This window comes from Eumetopias jubatus, unplaced genomic scaffold, assembly GCF_037043125.1.
Source record: "Eumetopias jubatus isolate StellerSeaLion01/CBP00866 unplaced genomic scaffold, mEumJub1_p1.0 scaffold_6, whole genome shotgun sequence".
NCBI classification, from domain to species: domain Eukaryota; kingdom Metazoa; phylum Chordata; class Mammalia; order Carnivora; family Otariidae; genus Eumetopias; species Eumetopias jubatus.
Window position 1 is genome coordinate 51,947,720 of NW_028274812.1, and position 24,655 is coordinate 51,972,374.

The 24,655-nt window shown below is 42.5% G+C and overlaps 1 protein-coding gene across 1 annotated transcript in view; it reads right to left on the bottom strand.

Annotated features, from left to right (window-relative positions):
• LOC114209955 (uncharacterized) overlaps positions 1-24,655 on the bottom strand; it is a 134,401-nt gene that overhangs the window by 44,570 nt on the left and 65,176 nt on the right. Inside the window, 6 exon segments of the mRNA XM_088024267.1 lie at positions 788-943; positions 1,982-2,077; positions 3,905-4,058; positions 12,366-12,504; positions 17,367-17,532; positions 19,988-20,105. Of these exon segments, the coding sequence (XP_087880393.1) occupies positions 788-943; positions 1,982-2,077; positions 3,905-4,058; positions 12,366-12,504; positions 17,367-17,532; positions 19,988-20,105 (829 nt within the window).

The following is a 24,655-nucleotide window of genomic DNA, read 5'->3' on the forward strand; positions in this document are numbered from 1 at the left end:
AACTAGGAGGGAGCTGTGCTTTGGAAGCCAGGCACAGGGAGACTGCAAGAAGGACACGCTGTGTCAAACGCTGCCAAGGGGTCAGCTTGGAAGGGGACTAAAAAGTATCCAGGGGATTTAATGACAAGGACCATGGTGCTCTCGATGAGAGCAGTCTCAGTGGTGATGAAGTGCAGTTTCTGAGGCGCGGACTGAAGGTAAGGAATTGGAGGGGGCTGCTGCAGACCTCTCTCGGAAAGGTTGGCTCGGAAGGGGAGGCTCTTCAGATGGGGGCACCAGCTAGCTTCCCCTGTGTCCAGACAAGTCTCTGTCTGGTTCCCAGATATGGGCAGAATTGTTTCCAGTCATGATAAGGTGGGCTAGAGGCTCTTGGTACCTCAGAGCTTCAGAGGGTCAAGTTCAGAGAAGGCAGCACCTAGGCATCCACAGGCTAGCTGAGTGATGAAGACGAGAGCCCAGGCTGGAGGGGTTCAACCGGAGCCTCTGTCATACCCCTCTAGTCCTTCCGACTCCAGTTCTAAATGTGTCTTCCGACTCTAAATGTGTGTGACTCCTAAAGAAATCCAGCCAGTTGGATTATTTGTTCCATTTGGTTTCAATGGGCCGCCCACAACCTTTGTTCTATTTTTCAAGTGAAAAGAAATGAATATACATACCATGGACCACAGGTGACCCCTGCACAGTCCTGGGACCCATTGGGAGACACTGTTGGACAGAGGTGGCTCTCTGGCCCATCTCCCAGAGAGGAAATTCCTTTAGTACAATACAGCACTGGCCAATTATGTACCTGAGAGTGTTTATCCAGTGTGGCTTGCTGTCTGGAGGGATCCTCTATGATCATGTGATCACTGCTCAGAAGTACATCTTCCAAAAGCAGCTGCATGCCCACCAGCTCTCCATGAGCCGCCTTAAGGTCACGGTTGCTCAGCCTACAGAAGCACATCTAAAAACAGAAAAAGAACAAAACAAAACACCCGTTTTGAAGATCTCTAGGTATCCTTTAATGATTTGGGGGAGAAAACTAGGAATAATTATGAGTATAAGTCCCGCCCTCTTGACTATTAGAAAAATCCATAAAAATCAGAGTAACATTTCTAGCTCAAAGTCCTTCTTGAACATATCAGACTTTTGGCTTTGTGTGGAAGTCCAAGTTTCCCAGCACTTTACAGTGGTATCTGTACGTGGTGAATGTATTGTATGGTATCAGTTTTCCTTTAAAAGTACAGATATAAACACATGTATGCATAAGGAAAATACTGGAAAAAAATAAACTGAAATGTGAAGTGGGGCACTATAACTGATTTTCTTAACCATTCTTACTACTTTACTTTAAAAAATCCAAACAACTTTAATTTTGAACAGAAACAAAAGCAAACAGTATCGTTCCCATCACCCAGCCCTAAGAACTAACAACCTATGGCCAGTCTTGCCCCTATCCCCGTCACTCCCCACTTCCATATTATTTTGAAGCAAATTTACAATTGATTTTCATGTTTTTCTTAATATTTTTTATATTTTCTATTTTTAAAAATGAGAACACAATGATATTTGCTTAGGCAATAAGGGGGAAACACATAATTGAAAGAAATTCTCCTTATGGATCCTGCTTAAAGAGTGCTTTTCCTGCCACTGTTCACAGGCAGGCCAGGATCCTGGTCCCACAGCCTTGAACTTCCAGCCTAGGTGTTTCTCTAAGAGGCCCAGAGAGTGATTGGAGATGGATGGCCACTCTCCCAGATCATTACTGGCCGTGGGAATTGCAGCTGAGTCTACAACAGAGGCCCATAGCACTGAGAACATGATTCTCTTCTGTCAGAAGAAAACATGACTCACCTTGTATCATTGGGTTTATGGCTTCATAATCCCATAAACACCCCTGCTTATCTCATAAATTATTCACCACTGACCTATGGACCCAATGACACCTGCCTTGCAATCTGCATTCAGTTCTCTCTGTGACAAATGGGAAGACCTATCCTACCTGCATATTATATTCTAGGGTATCTGGGCTGCTACTCATGACTGGAAATAGTCCTCCATCTTCCAGAAATGCCCTCCAAGGGAATAGCACAGATGCCTAAAAGAACCAAATAAGAAACACGATAATGCTGTACTGTGTCCATAAATAATAAACATCTTATATGAACAGGGTTTCTGTGTCTGTACTCCAAAACACCGCGGGATGGTTGGCTTACTATGTAGAAATAGTTTGTAATAGAAAGTCCCTGATAATGTAGAGGAGAGAGTAATAATATTTGTTTTTTTCTTTTCCTCCAGAATCTGGCCAAACTTAGAAGGGTACTTAAGACTTCAGTATAACTAGTCAGCACCAGTGTTTGGAAGTTCCAGAATACTATAATAACAATGGGACACATTTACATCAATAAATGTAAATTTACTCAAATGTTCTCAGTATTAGGAACCTGAAAATGTTTTCCTTCATTACCATTGTGTTCCAGTTCTCAAAGCCAATGTTACAACATTGACATGTGGGCCTCTGTCCAACAGCCAAGGCATCCCCCAGTACTTGTGGCACCACATGCAGCACTGGACATAGTGACCTGTCCATCTGACCCTATTCTATACTTGCAGACTTGGTACTGGCTTCAGACAATTCAGAGTTGTTTCAGGTAGCAGGAAGCCAGGACACTTGCATCTACCTAATCCCAGGCAAAATCCAAAGGCAGTAGGAACAGGCCCAATGGTCATGGTCAATCCTGTCTTCTGGGACTAAATGAGAGTCAAGGCTTGGGCTAAGAGTAATTGTCTTGTTGCTAGGGAATGTAAAAGTGTGGGACTTACATGGGGGTGATGTTGGCATTACTTGGCTTAACTCTGTAACATATAAACATTAAGTTGGAACTTTTGGAGTCAGAAGACCTAGGTTTGTGAGGTGGTTTTAAATATATGTCCACAACTTCTTTGATACTCTTCCCAGGAAGAGGTGGAGTTTAAGTCTTCTCCCCTTGAGTGTGGGCTAAAATTAGTAACTCACTTCTAGTGAATAAAATATGGCAAAAATGATGGGAAGTCACTTCTGAAATGAGGTAATACAAAGACTATGACTTCCACCTTGGGTTCTGTCTCTTGTTCTCTCTTGAATTGTTTGCTCTGGAGGAATCCATCTGTTTTGTTGTGACGAAGGCCTGTAGAGAAGCCCACATGAATGAGCTTGGAAATGGCTCTTCTGAGGCCTACCAACAGCCCTGTGAGTGGGCTTGGAAGCACATTCTCCCCCAGCAGACCGGACTACAGCCTGGGCCCATACCTTGATCGGTGAGAGATCTACACAACTAGCCAGAACTACACAATAAACTGTTCCCAGATTCCTGAGCCTCAGAAACGATATAAGATGATGAATATTTATTGTTTTAATCTGCTGAATTTTGGGGTAATTTGTTAGCAATACAGTTTGTGACCTAGTACAACCATGACTGCCCAGCAGTCTGATCTCCGGCCTGCCAGAACCTTAACCTTTTAGTTGTAGAAAGTGGGTAAGATTGTTGGTGCCTCGGAGCAACAGAAGTTGCCAGGATTACATTTGATAACACCTGTTGTAACCTGGGCTCTTCAAAACTCAGCTGCTGACCTAATTTATGTGTTGTGATTGCTGTCATTATTATTTATTAAATAGAAAAGATCAACTGATGGTTTTGCTACCAGCTGTGAGCAGATAAGCTATCGCCCCAGTCTGCCTGTTGAGCAGTTTGGAGGCAAAGACTCTGACTGCGAATAACAGCGGGCCCAGGCGGCTCTACCGCGTCAATGAAGGGGAGCCAAGCAAGGCTAAAGAGCTCTAGAGCAGGGAGAGACCCTGTGAAACTTAAACTACACGGAAACAAAGTGCCAAAATCCCCCATGTATAACACACTGTTTATAGGTATAAAAATACCTCTCAACGTACCTGTAGGCTCCGTGGATCCAGTGGCTGGGGCGGGCTGGGCTGTGAAGCAAAAATGCTTTTCACAAGAGAGTTGCTCAGGGGTGGCAATCCATGATACATGCCGTCTGTGACAGACTGGTAGGCAGGAGCATTTCCAGCTGCCAAAAATGTTCTTCTACCCAAGCACGGAGGGCATCTCATTAAAAGCAGTTATTAAAGCTTCTCAAGCTCAAAACTTCCTTCAAAGTTACTGCAGCAGGATGACATTCTGAGACGTACATGGGTTTCTTCCTCAACGACCTCAACCCTCACCCCTCTTTCTTTACACACTGCCCTTCACTCACAATTCACCAACTCTCAAGGGAAAGGTGGATATAGTCTTAGACTAGCATTGTCCAAAAGAACTTTATGAAATGTTCTAAATTTGACTGACTGTCCAGTATGGTAACCACTAGATACACGTGGCTGCTGAGCACTTGAAATGTGACTACTATGACTGAGGAACTGGATTTTAAATTTTATGTCACCTAAATCAATATTAATTTAGACTTTCAAATTAAATAGCCACATGTGACTACTGTTTTGGACAGTTCAGCTGTAGCTCTAGAACAAAGACATGGATTGTTTGTTGAATTGACTATTTTAAGACCAATAGCAGAGATAATTCTTGATATGTAAAACCAAATTTTAAATTACATAATAAAATCTTGGGGTTTGAGAGAGGAAGCTTTTTGTTTTGCTTTGAACAAAACATGGCTTTGCTTATCAAGAACGAAAAATCCTGAAGACTGGTGCATGAAATTTATACCATAAGTCGTAGAGAAGGAAGTATGCATGATAAATTACAATGATTTTTTTTGGACAAAAGGAAATAAGAGTTTAGTAAGCAAGGAAAGACTATTTCTAGAACTTAGGTCTAGTGAATACCTAAAAAAAGATGCTGACACAGGATACACTGAGGAGACGGTATCCTGAAACAGAGGGGACCTTTGCCTGGATCTTCCATGGGCTTGGCCCAAGTCTTACATAAAGCAGAAATCAGAAATAAGGTGATTAACCATGACTGACGGAGGTACTAGCACTGAGGGAAATGAGGCAGTCTCCCAGAGATGAGCAGACAATCAGAGTGTTGGGGAAAGACCTGGGGAGTGCCTGAGCCTTCACAAGAGAGTGTCTATGTGTGGTGCTGAGCATCAGGCCAATCAGAAGAGATCTGGGGTTGGACTAGATAACCCACGATAGGTAGGTGAAGTAGCCTCTCCTCCTCAACTGCTATGATGATTTATAAGCACCCCCAGGCACTTACATCACCCGTCTGAGAGCAATGAAGGAGGAGAAAAGTGTGGCGTAAGGCCTAAAATTAAGGTCCACTATTATGTGCTGCCTTCGCACCTGGTAAAATCAGAGGGCCTTGAATGGCTTAATTATAAGTTCCCCTCTCCACTCTGCTCCCACAGATAAGGTCTCCTAGTCCAATAACCTTCCTTCTCAGGAAGGGACCCAAGTGCACTTCCTGCTTATCCCTGAGGAGTGGTTTCAGTTCCCTGCCAGATCACAAAAGTATTCAAATGAACCAATCACATTCTCCTGCAGAAATGAGGGGACATCACACCCTCCTGATACTACAAAGCCTGTCTCCCGCAGTTGTGGTTGTTCCTGGTTGTTCAGTGTGTTCCCAAGTGCAACTCCTCTGTGGCTCTGCATTGCGTGCAGTGTCCTCTTCCCTGGGCTGTGAGTATATATAACTAGTAAACTGCTCTTGATCTCACCTGTCCAGTGTTCAGTGTCATGTGTTTGGCCATCTCTGTAACCCCCAGGGCAGAACCCCTCCCTTACCAACAGGGTGAATAGGAGGCAATTAAAACAAAGGGAAACGGGGATAAATTAACCTTGAATTAATTAATTTTAAATCTCAAACTGACCACTTTTAAGCTCTACATGTGGCTGAATGACATGGAATTAGAAAGTTTAATCTTTTAGCCATCAGCAAAAGGGGCTTGTGAACTTTACTTCAAAGACAGATAAAGGGATTTTTACATCAAACCATTGTACTAGTACAAAAATCATACCACCTTTTCACATTTTAATGAGAATTTAAAAAAAGATAGTTGAATATTATTTTATACTGAGAGACTCAAAAAAATAATTGATTTATCCGGATATTTCAAGCATGAGCCTGGAGTTGCTCAATGAGAACATTTTCTCCTGTTCTTCATATCTTTCACATGTTTTCTAATGATTCACCTACTATGTACAAAGCAAAGTGCAAGAACTATCCAAGATACAAAAATGGGTTTGACATTCTAGCCTACTTGGAGCCCGGTGAGGCAGAGTTCATTATCCAGCTGCTTCTCAGCCTCCTCTAAACTCCCATGGTACTTTCTACAACCATACCTTTGTATAGATTGTATGGATCTCCTCAAAACAATGGTACCAAAAAGCAGAATATTCTAATAGAAACATTTATTTTCAGCCCAAATCAAGAGCACAGAAGCCCATACAACCTCTGCCTGGTTGGCTCCTTTCATATCATTCCTGCTCTCCTCTCCCACCAAATCATAGAATGATTTCTCTTTCTCTTTCTTGGCCTCTGGGTCCAGCTTTGTTCACATCTTACCTGTTCAATCCTTGAATGTAGTGCTTACATTTTTAAATTTGTTTTCTGTTTATTATGGATGTTTTAACATCTTTAAAGACCTTTCTGGCTAAGAAAGAGACTGCCCCTCCTTGGGCTAGCCAGTTCTTAGAGATGGCAAAGGACTCAGCAGGGAGCATGGCTTTGATACGCAAACCAACCAATCCAAAGCCATACCATTTCTATCTGACCCTTGCATGTAGGGAGGCAATGGTCCTCTGCTTTATTCATCCCAGGGCTAGTCAACAGACAACTAGAGACCACCTCTGCCACCCAGAGCCCACTGGAATTATTCAACCCAGCAGATCTTAAACTGTTCACCCTGCCCTGCCTTGCCTTTCCAGGCCATGGCCTCAGCACTCTCCTTCTGGCTTTCCCGTGTGGCTGTGTGTGTCATGGCATACATCCTGTTTCTAGCACCTATGAATATAACAAACTTTGTTTTTCCTGCGTCTTTTCTGTTCTCTTCTTGTGGCCATACCCGACTGACAATCACATAAAAGAACACAGAACACTGACATGCTCTCTTATCCTGGCAAGTTTGTGCAGAACTTTGTAACTACCAAGTGCCACAAACGAACACAATGTCTGACAGTTTTAGAGCCCCAGACACAGCTTGGTGTACATCCTAGGTCTATTAATTTATGGATGCTTGGAGACTATTCAAAAATATAATACATTCAGATGTGAATATGGCTGCTAGCCCAAGCTACAGAATCATAGACTATGATATACTCTCTAGAGAGACCAGAGTCAAACTACAGGCAGCACTACTGACCAAATCACTGGCTATTCTTTTCCCCACTTTTGTCCTTCCTCAGTCTGGATCACTGTCCTTTGTAGGACCCATCCCGCTCCTATCAATAGAATGTTTCTTTCTTTTTTTTTTTAAAGATTTTATTTATTTATTTGAGAGAGAGAATGAGAGATAGAGAGCATGAGAGGGAAGAGGGTCAGAGGGAGAAGCAGACTCCCTGCTGAGCAGGGAGCCCGATGTGGGACTCGATCCCGGGACTCCAGGATCATGACCTGAGCCGAAGGCAGTCGCTTAACCAACTGAGCCACCCAGGCACCCTCAATAGAATGTTTCTAATGCTATGTGAATAAAGGGGTCTCAAGATGATACCCAATATATTTCAGCATAGATCTTCTTTTATTCCCCCCCTCCATGGACCCCATATTTTGAAAGATTTTTCTACCAAACAGCCATTAAGCATTTTCCCAACTTTAACTCAACACCACATCAGCCTCCAGCCCCAGCTCTGAGCTGCAGGAAGAAATGAAGAAACATGATATAAAGGAAGGAATAGGGCTCTGGAGTCGGACAAACTGCACGCTGGAAGCTCTGCTACAACAGGCTGTGTGACCGGCCCAAGTTATGCAACTTTTCTAGTCTTTATTTCCTCATCTGTAAAAATGGGGAAAACGATTTCTATCCCACAGAGTTGGCACATGGTGGGAACTCAACCAAAACAAATGTCTTCTCTCCCTTATCGCAGTTCTAGAATTCCAGTTAAAAAAAAAAGAGAGAAACTTGACATTTTGTTTACCTGCAGAGCTTTTGGGCAAATGTGTCTTTTTCACCATGCCTTTTGAAATACTGAACACAGGTTATGGGGTCCTGTTGCAACTCACTGAGACCCTCATTTGGTAAGCCTAGGCCTGTGTCTTCTGAGAGGGTATGTCTGATCAGCACAGCTTGCTGGCAGCACTCAAGAAACAAGGAAGCCCACCGAAATGAAAGGCCGGCTTGTTGCTTGGGTCAGGTTGCATCTGCCAACCTAATAAAATCCCAGAATAGATACACAGAATTCTCCAAACTGTTCTGCCACCCTCCAGCTGCCTTATTGTCAATAAGCAAAGGTTTCCTAACACACCAGGCATCCTGTGTGTAAGAGATCTACCTGTGGCATGATCCCAGGCAAGCTGGTTCAAATCACAGGGAGCAGGAAATTCATAAGGCACATGCTAGAGTTTTTCCTGGATGTAAGGATATAAAAAAGAAAGAAAAAGACAAAACAACAACAAAAGCACCTGCAAAGTAGCCCAGAGGAGGCCAGGCAGAGGATGTGTTTCTTCATTTCTCAGACACTGGGGACCAGGACCATGGTCATAAGCCAGGCCTGGCTCACAGGAGGCTTTCTCTGTATCTCAGAAATCTCCAGATACCCTGAAGCACACTTTAATATCTCTGTGTTTAGAGACACTTAAGCTAGATGAGCATAAAAATAAATTTAAAAATGAAGGGAAAACCCACAAAACTTTAAGGACTGAGAAGGTGGTGTGGCTTTCTTTAGAGATCCCTTTCTGTACTCCCAATTCCGGCTTGCTGCAAAAGTTACTGGTACCTTCAGGGTATCGCCTTAAGTTTCTCCTTTTTTGCCCTAATCACTCCAAACATGAGCAATACATTCAGATTAATGGCACCTCCCATGCCATATGTTTTATTCTGTTCTACAGAGTTTCTATAAAGGGACTTTTTGTTTTGTTTGCTTTGTTTTGTCTCCCTCCATTAATGAATTACAAAGGAATCCAATCCTTTAAATCTGGGGTTGGCAAACTTTTTCTTAAAGGGTCAGATAGTAAATATTTTCATCTTTGTGGATCATATGGTCTCTGTTGCAACTACTCAACTGTGTGTGAAAGCAGTCCAAGATAATCTATAAATGAATGGGCATGACTGTGTTCCAAAAAACTTCATTTATGGACACTGAGATTTGAATTCCATATAACTTTCATATGCCACAAAATAGTACTCTTTTCTTGAAATTTTTTTCCCAATGATTTAAAGCTGTAAAAGCTATCCTTAGGCCAGAGGCCATACAAAAATCAGGCAGGGGCCTACGATAGAAGTTTGCCAAACAGATAAGATAGATTAGACCTGCTGTACCACCCAAGCATTTTCTTTCAACACAATGATTACTTCACCTAAAATTAAAGATAAGCTCACTTCTCAGGCATTTCTTGCATCAGCTAGTAAATAACTCCTGCAGGTTGGTGGACATGCCCAGAAGTGACAGGCCCTGGGCAATGTGGTTCCAATGGTTTTGGAGGACAATACCACTTTCCACCAGGAGCTTGGTAGAGGGCAGGTTGACAGGGACAGAGTGAAACTTTTGTGCTTAGAAACGTGCATCTAACAAAGGTAGTGATCTGAAGGGGCACCTGCACCCCAATGTTTACAGCAGCAATGTCCACAGTAGTCAAACTATGGAAAGAGCTCAGATGTCCATCCACAGATGAACGGATAAAGAAGATGTGGCATATATATGTACAATGGAATATTATGTAGCCATCAAAACAATGAAATCTTGCCATTTGCAACAACGTGGATGGAACTAGAGGGTATTATGCTAAGTGAAATAACTCAATCAGAGAAAGACAGTTATCATACGATCTCACTCATATGTGGAATTTAAGAAACAAGGCATAGGATCATAGAGGAAGAGAGAAAAAAATGAAATAAGATGAAACCAGAGAGGAAGACAAACCATAAGAGACTATTAATCTCAGGAAACAAACTGAGGGTTGCCGGAGGGAAGTGGGTGGGGGGAATGGAGTAACTGGGTGATCGGCATTAAGGAGGACACATGATTTAATGAGCACTGGGTATTATATAAGACTGATGAATCACAGACCTGTACTGCTGAAACAAATAATACATTATATGTTAATTAATTGAATTTAAATTAAATAAATAATAAATAAATAAAATAAATAAGAAACGTGCATCTGTCCTGCTACCAGATCTGATCTATGCCACATATTAGCAGGAGCCAGATATTAGGTGATCACAGGGCCACTATCTTGATGTCCTTGAGCTACCTCCTTCCTCACTTCCCCACAGTAAATAGAAGCATGCTACTCTCATTCCAGGTGAAAGTTCAGTTCTTCCTTTTCAAATTCTGGAGAAGCCTTCAGTTAACATAAGCAAAAAGTTCCCTGGGGTCAACAGTCAGATTTTCTCAGAGTTGCTAAACTTTGGGGAAGGGTGAGGGAACTCCGCCATGAGCTCCTGTCTCTTGATTATCTGAGGACTTTTCCTTGTTTGCAGGTTTAGCAATAGAATCAGCAACTAGAATCATCAAGTGGGATGACATTTATCTTTTCATTTCTCTTTTTCTCCCGTTTCCTGCCTTCTCTCCAGAGTCTATTTTTCTCTCCACACTGCTGTCTGGCATCCATCCTAGTTCTCAGGCTTGGGAGTCAAATGCATGCAGGTTCTAGTTCTAGTCTGTCACTTACTAACTGTGTGATTCCAAACATATACACACTCTGAAGAGCCCCAAATGAAAAGGCTAGAGGGAATGCGATAAATGAGGGACTCATGGAGATCTACCGTCCTGAGCGGTTCCCTCTAAAGTCTTTTGAAAGATATACTGAATCTACTGAAACCAGACATAGGACACAGTGCCCTCCATTCCTGCAGACTGAGTGTGCCGGGACAAAGAAAGCCCCTCAAAGCAATTCCTAGAGGAAGCAGACTAGTTCCCCTGGGAGAACAGTAGCAAGTTGAACCCTGCATAGCTGGAATCCGAAAAGAACTTCCAGGGTATAGTTCTATTTCTTCATCCTATGTAAATTTTCCACAAATTCTGGCTTGGGCTTTCAAAGTCAGGGGGCTAATGAATGGCCTTCCTGACAACTAGGGTCTTACATCCTACCCGCTTGACTAAAACTACAGCTCAGAAAGCTGTCGATAAAAAGAAACTGAATTAGTCTAATTTTTGTTGTTGTTGTTGTTGTTCTGCTGAATTAATTTGAATCCGGAGACCCCAGATACTCAGAGTAAAGAAATGCAGAATAGAAAGAGAAAATAGAGTTCAGTTCAATCCCTACATTTCCATTCTCTATGGATGCCCATGCTAATAATGGTGGAATGCAATTGCAATCCACAGGTAAGAGCGTAGCCTCCTGAGGTCCCCCTGATTGGCTAAATGCTTACACTGGGAATTAATCACAGGAAGTTAATTGATTTTGACAACTTAAGAATAAGCAGAGATGCTCAGGCCTGACCTCTTCCCTTCCCATACAAAACTTATTATTTATCCTAGAAACAGTATGACTCTCAATCCAAACTAATTTTCTCATCAGTCATGACTAATTAACTAAAGAGACTTTGTTTTTTGTATGCAGAGTACTTAATAGCTACAATTTATTTATTTGAATTTATAAATTTAACTCAGGTAGGTAGCCAATTCCAGGGGCTTCACAAGTGCAGTGAAAATTCTGTTCTTTTGAAAGGTAATTAAGGGCTAAAAAGAATAAACAAAACTCTTAAAATCATCTTCAGAAGTATAAAAAATATTATTCCCAATTAAACAATCTGAACAGTAAAAGCAGCAATTGCTTTTATAGCAATTAACTATGTTTATTTATTTTTTTTTAAAGATTTTTTTTATTTATTTATTTATTTATTTATTTGAGAGAGCGACAATGAGAGACAGATAGAGAGCACATGAGAGGGGGGAGGGTCAGAGGGAGAAGCAGACTCCCTGCCAAGCAGGGAGCCCGATGTGGGACTCGATCTCGGGACTCCAGGATCCCGGGATCATGACCTGAGCCGAAGGCAGTCACTTAACCGACTGAGCCACCCAGGCACCCCAACAATTAACTATATTTAAATCACATTTAATAAAATCAAGACTATCATAATCTGAAAAGAACACATTCTACATGGATAGGCTTTGCAGCAAGACACATTTGGTAGTCACAGTGTTCTGGATCAGGTTGTGCCCGTGACTATTTTAAGCTCCTTATTCAATCTTGCCAAGAGTGATCTCCCCTGATGGTGGAAGCACATGCCCTACACAATTAACTGGACAGGATTCACGCTCCAGCCCTTACCGGATGAGGTGCCTCACTGCAGCATCAAACTGCAAAAATATAACCTCCCTTCGAAGGAGGAGTGCCTGGGACACCTGGATAGGGTCTTGGGGGTTCTGGAGGCTGTCAATCATTTTCTGCAGCTCTTGAAGCTCAGACCCTGGAAGACGGATGACATTTCAGTCAGATAGTGTGACATACAGGCCATGACAGCTAACCTTATGAGCCATCATTTCACCTCTGAAGCTAACTTTTTACCTAAATGTACTTCTTTTTGTTTGTGAGCATACTAATTATATATTTTGCAAGACCAGCAAAGTCTTACGTTCTAGAGCCCAAGGTCTGATTTATCTTTCCTTCCTTCCTTCCTCCCTCAATAAGATAAAAATTTGCTTTGCTTTTCAGCAGAATAAGAACATACAGTTGAATGAAAGTTCTAAATTTTACAAGGTTACAGCCTCTAGATTAAAAAAAAAAAAGAATCACAAGGAATGGGAAAGGTCTCAGTAGATCTGTTAGGGGCTTAAAGTTATTAGAGATTATAAACCAGCATTCATTTCTCATAGCCATGCCATACAAATCAACCCCTCTGTCACTGGCTCATCCTGTCACTGGCTCATGGATTAAAGAAGACTCAAGACCATCCAAGGCAGGGCGCCTGGGTGGTTCAGTCATTAAATGTCTGCCTTCGGCTCAGGTCATGATCCCAGGGTCCTGGAATCAAGCCCCGCATCGGGCTCCCTGCTCAGCGGGAAGCCTGCTTCTCCCTCTCCCACTCCCCCTGCTTGTGTTCCCTCTCTCACTGTGTCTCTATCTGTCAAATAAATAAATAAAATCTTTAAAAAAAAAAAAAGACCATCCAAGGCAAGCAAGGAATATGCACTCACTCCTGCATGCGTGCACACACACACAACCTCTTCTAGGAGCTTCTCATCATTTTAGGAGTAGGTGTGAGAGATCCTAAACTGACTTATTTCTTGGACCCTTACTGCAAAAGTCGGCTGGATATAAACAGACTTATATGTGTTTGGAAAGGAAATTTAATTTAGGGGCCTTTTATGGCACTCAATGCCGGGTTGAGGAAACTGACCTAGGTCTAGATGGCTGGAGTAGCATCTCTATTATTGGCCCAGGAGAGGAGCTAGTCAGAATGCGAGAGCACAGCAAGAAAATGATGAGTTCTTAGGGAGAGTGGGGAAGTGGGTGGGCCCACACTTCCAGGGCTATTAGAATGATCTGAAATGTTCCTCAACTCCCAGTGAGGACAGTGATGGCTTCCTACGTGACAGAACATCCCTGCTATGGGAAGAAGATTGTGGAAACTGGTCACTGTGGTCACTGTGCCTGATATATAGCCTGAGGCAGAAGAGAGACAGGATAACTATGAGGCATTTCCAGAGTTACTCTTTCCATAGCTTGTCCAGACTTGAGCAGCCTTCTACCTTATCTGGTCTGGTATTGGATATCTTCCCACAACCATGGGAGGCAGAGGAATTGAGGGAATGGGGAAGCTGTCCATGAGAGCCTGACTAGAGCAGAACCAGGACTGAGAAGAGTTGTTAATACTTGCAACATACGCTTTTGGCTTTAGGATGAGATGAGCAGTCTAGGTTTCCTATCCATCTGATGCTTTACATACAAGAGAAAAATGTTTTTTAGGTACTCGTCCAGCCCCTGAAAAATTGGATCCAATCATTAAAATTTTTATGACTTCTCTATAAATCTGATGGTCATGTTGGACTGAAAAGAAACTTCCACCAGACAAGCAGTCATGTTAGAGTGAATTATACAAGAGTTTTAGTGGTGGATGGGAGGGGTATTGTCAGTGAGCCTTATTTGTTCAAGGCCTAGCATGATGGTCTGTAAGCAAGACATTCTGTCAGGCTAAGTAGCAACTGGGGGAAGGTTTAGAGTCCTCTGCAATGACAATGAAAAAAGAATATAAAGGTGCACACACCCTATGATGAAAGCTCTGTTAAATGTAAAGTGTGTTTGATGTAATGATGTAATGTATGGTGATTAACATAACAATAAAAAATTGTAAAAAATGTAAAGTGTGTTTGGACAAGGGCTAGAAGGTAGTAAAGACAAACAAGAATCTCTCTCTTGTTACAGTCGTTGGTTACAGGTACTTTTTCTCTTTTCATTTACGTGCAGGCTATATGTGCATCTTTATACCATCACTGCCCAGCAAAATTGTTCTGTGCTGATAGGTAGCAGCAGCTTTATCACCAAAACACAGATGTGGAGGTGGGCACTCCACTTTCTTTGTGGTTTACAGATTTTAGGATCCTCATTTAGGCTTCCCTTTCTTAGTGGGATCAAGCTGCTGCTGGGTGGGAGCGAAGGTGGCAGGCAGGGCAGGGCAGTCAGCTTTTCCATGAGGATGGGGCAGATGGTTGCCGTGTAGTTGTGGTGGGGGTACGGGGGGTTGGAGTAGACCCTCGGCCAGAAAAACATCAGGAAACAAATGAGCCTTTCCCCAAGAGGGTCCCATTTGGGAAATTAGAGAGAGAGAGAGGAATCACAATGGCCTGTCTCCACGTGAATACTAAAGAGTCGGTACACTTTGTGCTTAGTTTGTCTCAAGAGTTCCTGAAACCCTAAGTTTAGTGGATAGTATTTGGGCTTTAATTGGCCTCCTAAACCTTTACAAGGAAATCACAGTGTAAACTCCCACATGCTGATTACATCCTCTGCTGATCCAAAGGGAGTTGCTGGCTTTCAAGGAAGGAGAGGATTTGGCAGGGTCCACAGAGCTCATGCTCAGTGTCAAAGAGCTGCTTCCTCAGTCAGGTGGGAGGACCAAAGCTGAAATGTGGAGTGTCCCCTTAAAAAATATTTTAAAGCCTATAAGCCCACAAAAGTCATTTTCTCTAACTCCAAATAGCTTGGCAATAGCTGAGAAGAGTTGGGAGAAGATATGAACAGATTCATCTCCTCTGTTCACCTGACTTCTCCTTGCCTCCTTCTGGGAAGTAGGCCAGGAACTGAGCAACTGAGGCTTTTTAAAAAAGATGATTATCTTAGAGTGGGATTTTTCTTTCTTTCTTTTTTTTTTTTTTTTTAGTTCAGTTTGCTCTTTATCTATTTTCAGCAGAGCAGAGTATGCAAAACTTTGCACATTCTCCCTGGAGCACAAATGTTTTCGCTGGCAACATGACACGGTGCATGCCTCTAATTGCACACCTTGGAAAGCCTGGGCCCCACATATTTCAATGGTTTCTGGTTCAGAAGCATATAAATAGTAAGAAACCGATTTCCTTCATCCTGAATTCTAGGTCCTCAACAATTTGGCCTCATATCCTACTGTTGCTCAGTGTCACACTGGTAGGTTCACCCGTCTCTGGACTGGCCATGTGCAGTCTGGCCTGTTGCCTTTGCCAGTGTCCTTTTCCTGTCTTGCCAAGACCATCCCTCTAGTTTTCTCCATTGATTCAAGGGAGGACAAGTACCCCCAGATCACCTTCCCTGCAGGCTCTGCCCTCCCAGATGCTGGAGGAGTTCCTATGCAGGGTCTTCCTTGGGAAAGATGGCTCTGGCTCTATCTCGGCTTCTGTCTCCCTGTCTCAAGGGCAGGGAGGGCATTCTTCCCATGCCACCCTTTCTCCTGTCCCTCATATAAAGCCCAGCCCCCGCACCCTCCCCAAATCCAGCAGCTCCCGTAAGAGTATCTTAGCTTATTTTCTGAGTAAACCCCTTTTGTAACAGTCCCGGAATTAGTAAAAGGCCCTGAGTATGCTTTGGAACTTCTCTACTCTCTTGATTCTTACATTGAAGACATGCTAGTAGTTTTGAAATGTCATTAGTTTGTTGACAATTCTGTGTTTTCTGCTGAGCCAGCCCCAGTCTATCCTTTCTTCATGCTGCCTTTCCTCAGAGACAGGCATCAACCCTCCTCCAGATCACCACTCATACCCTTCCTTAGGTCTCCCATTTGAACGTTTACAGATTCCTTCAGTGCTCAGTAGCACCCTGCAAATCTACCAGCAAACAAGTCAGGGTCTCCCACAAACACCTTTTCTTTATGCGCTGGCCAGAGAGGAACAGACTCAGAGTATTATACATTTGTTTGAAGACTGCTAGTTTTAAATAGGCATATTATTATCTCATTCCATTGGCTCTTCTCATCCTTTAAAATCCTTGGCTACTCTGTTATAATATATTGCGGTTAATTAATATTTACATAACTAGTGACATAATTTGGCTGCAAGTTAAGTTATTAAAATAACAAGATCAGTTTCCCTACTTTTGATCAACCCAGCTTACTAAGCATTTCAGTCTTTAATTTACCTTGTGCATTTATCTTAGAACTCAGTGCTTATTTAGGGTTTATGGATTAGGATAAAACTAAAGTCTCAATCATTCTTACTTCAGGACTATCAGGCTACTGTTAGCTAACAGAAGACTGTCTGCAAAAAATTCTTGACAATAAATGCTTGGCTCTGACCTTGACATATTAGCTCACAAAGGCCAGAAAGGGGATGAAAGAAAACTAGCGTGTAGAAGGGCATGTACATTCTTGTAGAAATTTTACATAGATTTTAATCCACAGAACATCTCCATGAAACAGGTGTTATCACCCCCATTTTATAGATGGAGAGAGAGACCCAGAGAGTAAAGTGTCCAGCTTCCAGGAACCAAGTGGCAGATACAGGGTAAAAATCCAGGCTGGCCCATTCCTGGCTTGCTTTACTTTGTGGTTTAACCTGTAAATGTGGAATTAATTAGTTTGGAGACAGTATATCATGAGGTTTTGCCCTTTGCCCTTCTTCTCACTGTCATTTATGAAAAAAAATATTTTAGTTCTATCTTTCCAAGTATTAAGAGCTTCATATTAATTAACTAGATGGGGGGAATCTTTTCATGATGTATGTGTATATCAAACCATCACTTTGTACTCTTTAAATAGCTTACAATTTTATTTGCCAATTATACTTCAGTGAAGTTGGGGAAAGAAAAGAGCTTCATAGAATTTGAAGTGAATCCTGAAGGTGATCTGAATCACCTCTAATCACTTACCAATGCCCTCAGTTCCTCCCCAGTCACCTTTCAGGGGGTTAGCACTTAGAGGAAATTCAAAGCATGTTGGACAATTTCCAAGTTTAGCAAAACTGAAAAGGTAGCCCACAATGTCATGGAGAGGGGCTAACAGCTGTAGAGTTAGCTGTAAGCCTCGAAAAGCTGCCTGTGGGTAAAATCAACAGAAAAAATACATTTTAAGACGTTTCTAAGAGACACATAAAAATATATGAGCATTGATTAGGGATAATATCTTTAAACAAGAATATTAAACATTTTCACAATACAATACAGGATAATATCTAAAAAACAGAACAACAAACCCATTCATCAACCAGGTTATATGCCTTTGGACAAGGTAACTCCTGGAGTGAGGGATTTAAACCAATGTGTTTCTCTTTGCTTAAAGACATTGGTGACCAGAAACACAGCAAAATGTGTTTGTATGACCACTGATAGATTACAAGGGTCACAGATAAATTCCTAGCAGGAACCCATATTCAGACACCATTGCTGTGAGGGAATACCTGTAAGCAAAACATAGGTATTTATCAATGTAGTTTAAACACACAACTAAAAAAAATCAAACCCTAGATCTTAACTATTAACGTTCAAGTGAAGGAAAAGTGGAAAATTACGATCCAACTTAAAGAAGGTAGTATTTATATATATAATATATAATTATAATTAATAATTATAAAATATATAATACATATTTTAAAACTCCTAAAATTCTTCAGTGAGAGAAAGTTCTATTTTTAGTTATTTGAGGAAACTCCATACTGTTTTCCATAATGGCTGCACCAACTTACATTCCCATCCACAGTGCGCAAAGGTTCCCTTTTCTCCACATCCTTGCCAACACCGGCTGTCTCTTGTTGTTTTGACAATAGCCATCCTAACAGGCATGGGGTGCTCTCTCGTTGTGGTTTTGAATTTGCCTCTCTCTGAGGATTAGTGATGTTGAGGATCTTTTCATGTACCTGTTGGCCATCTGGTTGTCTTCTTTGGAAAAATGTCTATTCATGACCCTTGCCCATTTTAAAATCAGATTTTATTGTTGTTGTTGAGTTGCAGGAGTTCCTTACATATTTTAGGTATTACCCCCTTATCAGATATGTGGTTTGCAAATATTTCTCCCATTCTCTATGTTGCCTTTTCATTTTGTTGATTGTTTCCTTTGTTGAGCAGAAGCTTTTTAGTTTGATGTTGTCCCATTTATTTATTTTTGCTTTTGTTGCCTATACTTTTCATATTATATACAAAAAATCATCACCAAGACCAATGTCAAGGAGATTTTCCCATTTTCCTCCAAGAGTTTTGCAGTTTCCAGTGTTACATTTAGTCTCTAATCCACTTCAACTTAATTTTTATGAGAGGTGAAAGATAGGGGTCCAGTTTCATTCTTTTGCATGTAGAACTACCATTTAATCCATTCCTGGGTACATATCCAAAATCAGTATCTCAAAGAGATTACCTACACTCTCACGTCTATTGCAGCATTACTCATAATAGCCAAGCTATGGAAACAATCAAAGTGTCCAGTGGATGGATAAATTGATAAAAAAAATTGAAACACACACACAGAGGAATACTATTCAGACATTAAAAAAAGAAAATCCTGCCATTCGCAACAACATGGATGAACCTGGAGAATATTATACTAAGTAAAATAGCCGGATAGGAAAAGACACATACTGTACAATCTCATTCATATGTGGAATCTAAAAAAACAAAATGTTGAACTCATAGAAAGGTGGTTACCAAGGGGTGGGAAATGGATAAACATTGGTCAAAGGGTACACATTTTCAGTTCTCAGATGAATAAATTCTGAGCATCTAATGTACAGCATGGTGCCTATAGTTAATAATAATGTATTGCATACTTGGAATTTGCTAGGAGAGTCGATAAGTGTTCTCACCACAAGCAAAAGAAGGTAAGTAGGTGAGGGGATAGATATGTTAATTAACTTAATTGGGGTAATCATTTCACAATGTACACATATGTTAGATCATGTTGTACACTTCAAGTACATACAATTTCCTTATTAGTTACATCTCAATAAAACTGGGCAGAGGAAAAAAAGGGTAAGAAACCTAGGTTGTTAAACTTAAAGAAAAGTCAGAATGTTCCCAAATGGCCATTTTTCAGCACTGCACTTTACTTAAAAAATACTTGAGTACTCTGTGTATTTCTAGATCTACTTCTTTTTTTCATGTTTATCAATATCATCCTCTAACAGTAAGTTAGGTACACAGAGCAACCCCTCAAAAAACAGGCTGATTACTAGGATTGTGATCTCGACCTGTCATTAGCTTCGGGGCAACAGAGTGGGATTTTCGTGAAGGCTGTGGGAGGAAATTGAGGATTAATAAGGAATGCGGGAAGCTCAAATTAGCGTTCATTAGTGACTAGGGAGAAACAGAACTCAGGGAAATAATGAGGCCCAAGAGAAAGGATTATAAAGCAGGCAAAAACACTGGGAGCTGTGTGAAGATTTCAGGTACTAGATATCCCTGGAAAAAAACAAGAGATGTTCTCTGTGATTGATATGCTTAACCGTGAGACATAAAAAAGTCCCAGCCAGTTTTCATTCTGGCACACATAGAGAAATACAAACCTTTTCTGGCAGAGGTTTGAACATACCCAGCACTTCAGAAGGATGCGGTAGGAACCATAAATTGAGGAAGACTTTCCCATCAGCAGACAGCAAACACCGAGGCCGTGGCTGAAAACTCCTGCGGCATTATAAGAAGGTTTGGGTCGGCACAGCATTTCTCTTGGAAAAAGGAGGCGGCCCCGATGTGCACTATTTATAGCACCACCCTGCGGCCACAGCGCCAGAGCCCAGGCTGTGGTGACACAGGAGCCCGAGGCTGGCGTCCAAGCCTTGGCCCGCACGTCTCCTTCTCAGGCCGCTCATAGGGGGCCCGGGTTATAAATAACTGCGGAGAGGAGCAGGGAGGCTGCTTTTAGCCTCAGCTGTGTTGGAGGAAGGAGTGGGCTTGGAGGGCAGGAAAGGTGTGGTAAAAAAGCAAAGAGAAGACATGAGTGAGGTGGCTGGCACCATTCGGGGGTTACGTATTTTCTCACTGAATTCTTAAGTCCTTAGAATGTGCTTGTTCTGTTGTTTTACAGATGAGGAAATTGAGGCCCTATGAGAGCTTGCCTGCCCAGCTCCTAAGAGATGAAACTGAGATTTATTTATTTTTATTTATTTATTTTTATTTTTTAGAGAGCACACAAACAGCGAGGAGAGGGAGAAGCAGGTTGCCTGCGAGAAGGGAGCCTGATGTGGGTGGGACTTGATCCCAGACCTGACCTGAGCAGAAGGCAGATGCTTAACCGACTGAGCCACCCGGGTGCCCCTCACCGGCTCCTTGGAAGCCTGATGTGCACCTCCCTGGTGGCCCTCGGAGAAACCACCATCCTGAATTTTACATTCATCACTGTTAAGTTTTTCTTTGTGGTTTTACCACAAATGGATAAACCATTAAAAGATTATTTTGTTGGGTTTTGCGAGTTTTTAACCTTCACACCAATGGAAGCCCATGATCTTTCTTGTATACCCGCTGGGGGAAGGTGGCATCTTGACCTGGTTTCTATATCATCTCAGGAATGAGGTGGCCACTCTAACAGAGGGTTGGTGAGGGGACTGTTTTCCATTTGAATGGTTTGATGCCTTTAAGTCTAATTGTGTTCATCTGGTGTGAAAATGGTGCTATGTGCAGTTAACAGGTGTGGATTCTGGCATCAGAGGACCCCATTTTGAGACCAACTTCCATCACCCACAGCTGTGTGGCCTTAGATGCACTACCATCTGAGTCTTTTCATACATAAAATGGGGATAATGATTCCTAACTCACAGAATTGATGTAAGGAATAATTTTTAAAATGAGTACCAAGCATGTGAAAAGTATTTAATCAACTATGAGGTGCTATACAAAGTTTGTTATTAGAATGCTAAGGTGAGGGTATCTAGCAAAGTGGCCAAAGGTGGGTGGGGGGCAAGGGACACCTGTGGCCCAGTAGAGAGGCATGGTAGGAACCCTTGGGATTATTTGTTAACAACTGGGAACCTGAACACACTAATGAGAGGATGTCCTAGAATTGAGGGTTCTAGGGCAAGGCCAGAGACGAGTACCACCTCAGACCCATCTCGGTTATGCTAGACAAGGCAAGCCTCACAGACAGACAGACAGTGGAAGGAGGTGTGCAATGGGTGTGGAGCACCCCCCCATCAACCCCTGTCCAGGGAAACTGGGGTCCACCTCAGCCCTCTGCTCTGCTCTTCCCACTCTGCCCCTAGTCCTGGACAGTTGTGTCCACTCTTCTGGCTGCAAATGCCATCCATTCACTGGTGACACCTGCATCCACCTGTGCATGCCTGGTCCCCTCCACAGCTCCACACTTCCAACTTGCTTCCTCTTGGCTGACAGGGTTTCAGAGCATCTCAGCCAAACAAGGCAGAACTGAACTCCTTACCCTCTTCTACCCCAATCCTGTGCCTTCTCCTGTGTTAAAGGAGCCACAACCCCCAGGCCCCAAACCAGAAATCAGGGAGTCACTTTTAGAGCCTCTCTTCTCCTTTACTCTTCAGGTCCTACCCATCCCACTATTCTCCCATACGTGTACCTGGTTTTCACGCCCACTTCCGTTGTCCCCAGCAAGGACTCTCGGTGGGAGGTTCTCACCTTCTGGCAGGCACTTTGGAAATCACAGGGCTGTTTTTTGACTTTTGTTATTGTTTCTGGGTCTCTGGGAGAGATTCAGATGACCCTTCCACTTATTAAAGTAAAATGTAATTCATTTTAACTGAGGGCTGTATGTTTTCAATATCACTCAGAGTATGAGACTTTTTGAATCATTAAAAATCTACGTGAAGTGAATCACTGGCCTTAAAGCTACCTTTTAAGTCTCAGGGTTTTAATCAGGTAATTTGAAGCTTGGGAACAAAGGATGGTGTTAGGTTGGAGAATTTCTTTATTTCAGCAATCACAAAGTCAGACGATCCTGTCCTGGAGCAGATCAAAGCCAGTGTAATCCAGTCTTATCTCTATTGTTCAGTTCACAATGTCCAAAGGTGCCCCAAAGAAACATCAGATATCAACAATAAAAAGTCACCAGGTCTGCAGCCGAGCACACGAGGTTGAGGGCCAAGGGGCTGGCAGCAGCAGGGTGACTGAACCAGTCCTTGGCCTCGGAGAAGCACAAACATCCCCGGAGCCGCAGGGCCCTCTACCAAGTGTTATCCTCTATTTCTCTTCCATTCTTTCCTTCCATTTCCACCCTTGCCTGCAGCGAGCAGCCATCTGCTGAGGAAGGACAGAGAGAGTAGCAGCAAGCTCTGGGTGCAGAGTACAAGAGTATAACCTGGTTCTCAGTCCCGCAAGGAGGATTCCTCCCTCCTCCTTGTGGATGGCCCATCAACTCTCTAGCCTGTCAGTTCCTTGACCTGGTCAGTATCATTCCCCCTTCATCTTCATTCCCCTTCAGCCACCCACTCTGGGGCCACATTCCAGACCTTATCATTACCTGGGATCATGTCACCTCCAAAGACTTAAACTCAACATCCCACTTTCCCATCTTTTCCTATCCCAACCTTTTATTCCAGTTTTCTTACTTATTCACTCCCAGTAAACCTCCATTATCCCCACAAAATATGCTCCTTGACATCGTCCAGCCCTCTAGTCTCCCCTTCCATCTGTCAGTTCCATTCTGACCTCCCTCCTTTCCCTGCCCAGACTGGGTCTAGCAGTCAAGCAAAGGAACTACTCTCTCACCAGAACTTTCCAGTCTCTGATTTCTTGTATTCACTACTCACCTACCTAGCAAAACCCCAACTCTGGATCCCTCCAGCTATTATGCTTTCTGCTTCTAGTTGCATGTTGCTGAGCACAGCTGGAGGAAATCACACCACTAATTGTATTGATGCAAGAACGAGTAAATGGTTTCCAGCCTGAGCTGTGTCACCCTGGGACAACCCTTATTCTTTCCTTTGATAGCTCTCATGCCCATTTCCTTTTCTAATAATTCCAAGACTTCTTTCAGCCTCATACCAAATTCCTGCCAGTAGATGATGACACGGTCTGTTATTTCAAAATTGAATTAAAGGCCATTGGCTGGAACTCCCCCTACTTCCTGTGGGCCCTTTCCCCCACCCCCGTCCTCCCCTTCAATCAAGGTCAAAGGCAGAGGTACACACCTGGGATATGAAATGAAGATGGCCACTGCCCTCAAGGCTCTTACATTTCTGAGGCAGCTAGATGTGCAAGCATGATTTATGATAGAAGCATGGTGTAAGAAGTACAGTTGGCCGTTGAACAACACAGGGGTTCAGAGGGTGCTGACCCACCTCAAAATTGAAAATCTGTGTATAACTATTGACTGCTCAAAAACTTCACTACCAATAGCCTATTGTGGGCCAGATACATCAATAGTCGATAAACACCTATTTTGTATATTGTATATATTATACACTGTATTCTTATAATAAAAGAAGCTAGGGAAAAGAAAATGTTATTAAGAAAATCATAAGGAAAAGAAAACACATTTACAGTTACTCTACCATACCTATAAAAGACATATCCATGTATAAGTGGACCTGCACATTCAAAGCTGTGTTGTTCAAGGGTCAACCATATCTGAAAGTGCAGCAAACATCTAGAATAGGGAGAATCCGGGACCTGATGGGAGGTTATTGGAAGAAATTCACCGCTGAGGCTTCTGAGCTGGGATTCATTATCTCCCTCTCTACATTTCTTCCTCTTTATGGCACTGCCATTTTTCCCCATTTAAAGAAATTGTGGTAAATATATGTAACAATATTTATCATTGGAACCATTTTTTTTAGATTTTATTTATTTATTTGACAGAGAGAGACACAGCGAGAGAGGGAACACAAGCAGGGGGAGTGAGAGGGGGAGAAGCAGGCTTCCCGCCGAGCAGGGAGCCCGATGAGGGGCTCCATTCCAGGACCCTGGGATCATGACCTAAGCTGAAGGCAGACGTTTAACCATCTGAGCCACCCAGGTGCCCCTCATTGGAACCGTTTTTAAGGGTACATTTCAGTGGCATTAAGTACTTTCACATTGTTGTGCAACTGTCATCACCATCATCTCCAGAACTTTTTTCCATCTTCTAAAATGGAAACTCTATACCAATTAAACAATAATTGCACTGCCATCTTTTTATCTACCCAAGCCAGAGACTCTGGGTGAAACCCTAGATTCCTCCTTTTTCTTTAGCCTCCCATTAAATCCAGCACCTGGCCAACTGATTTCATCTC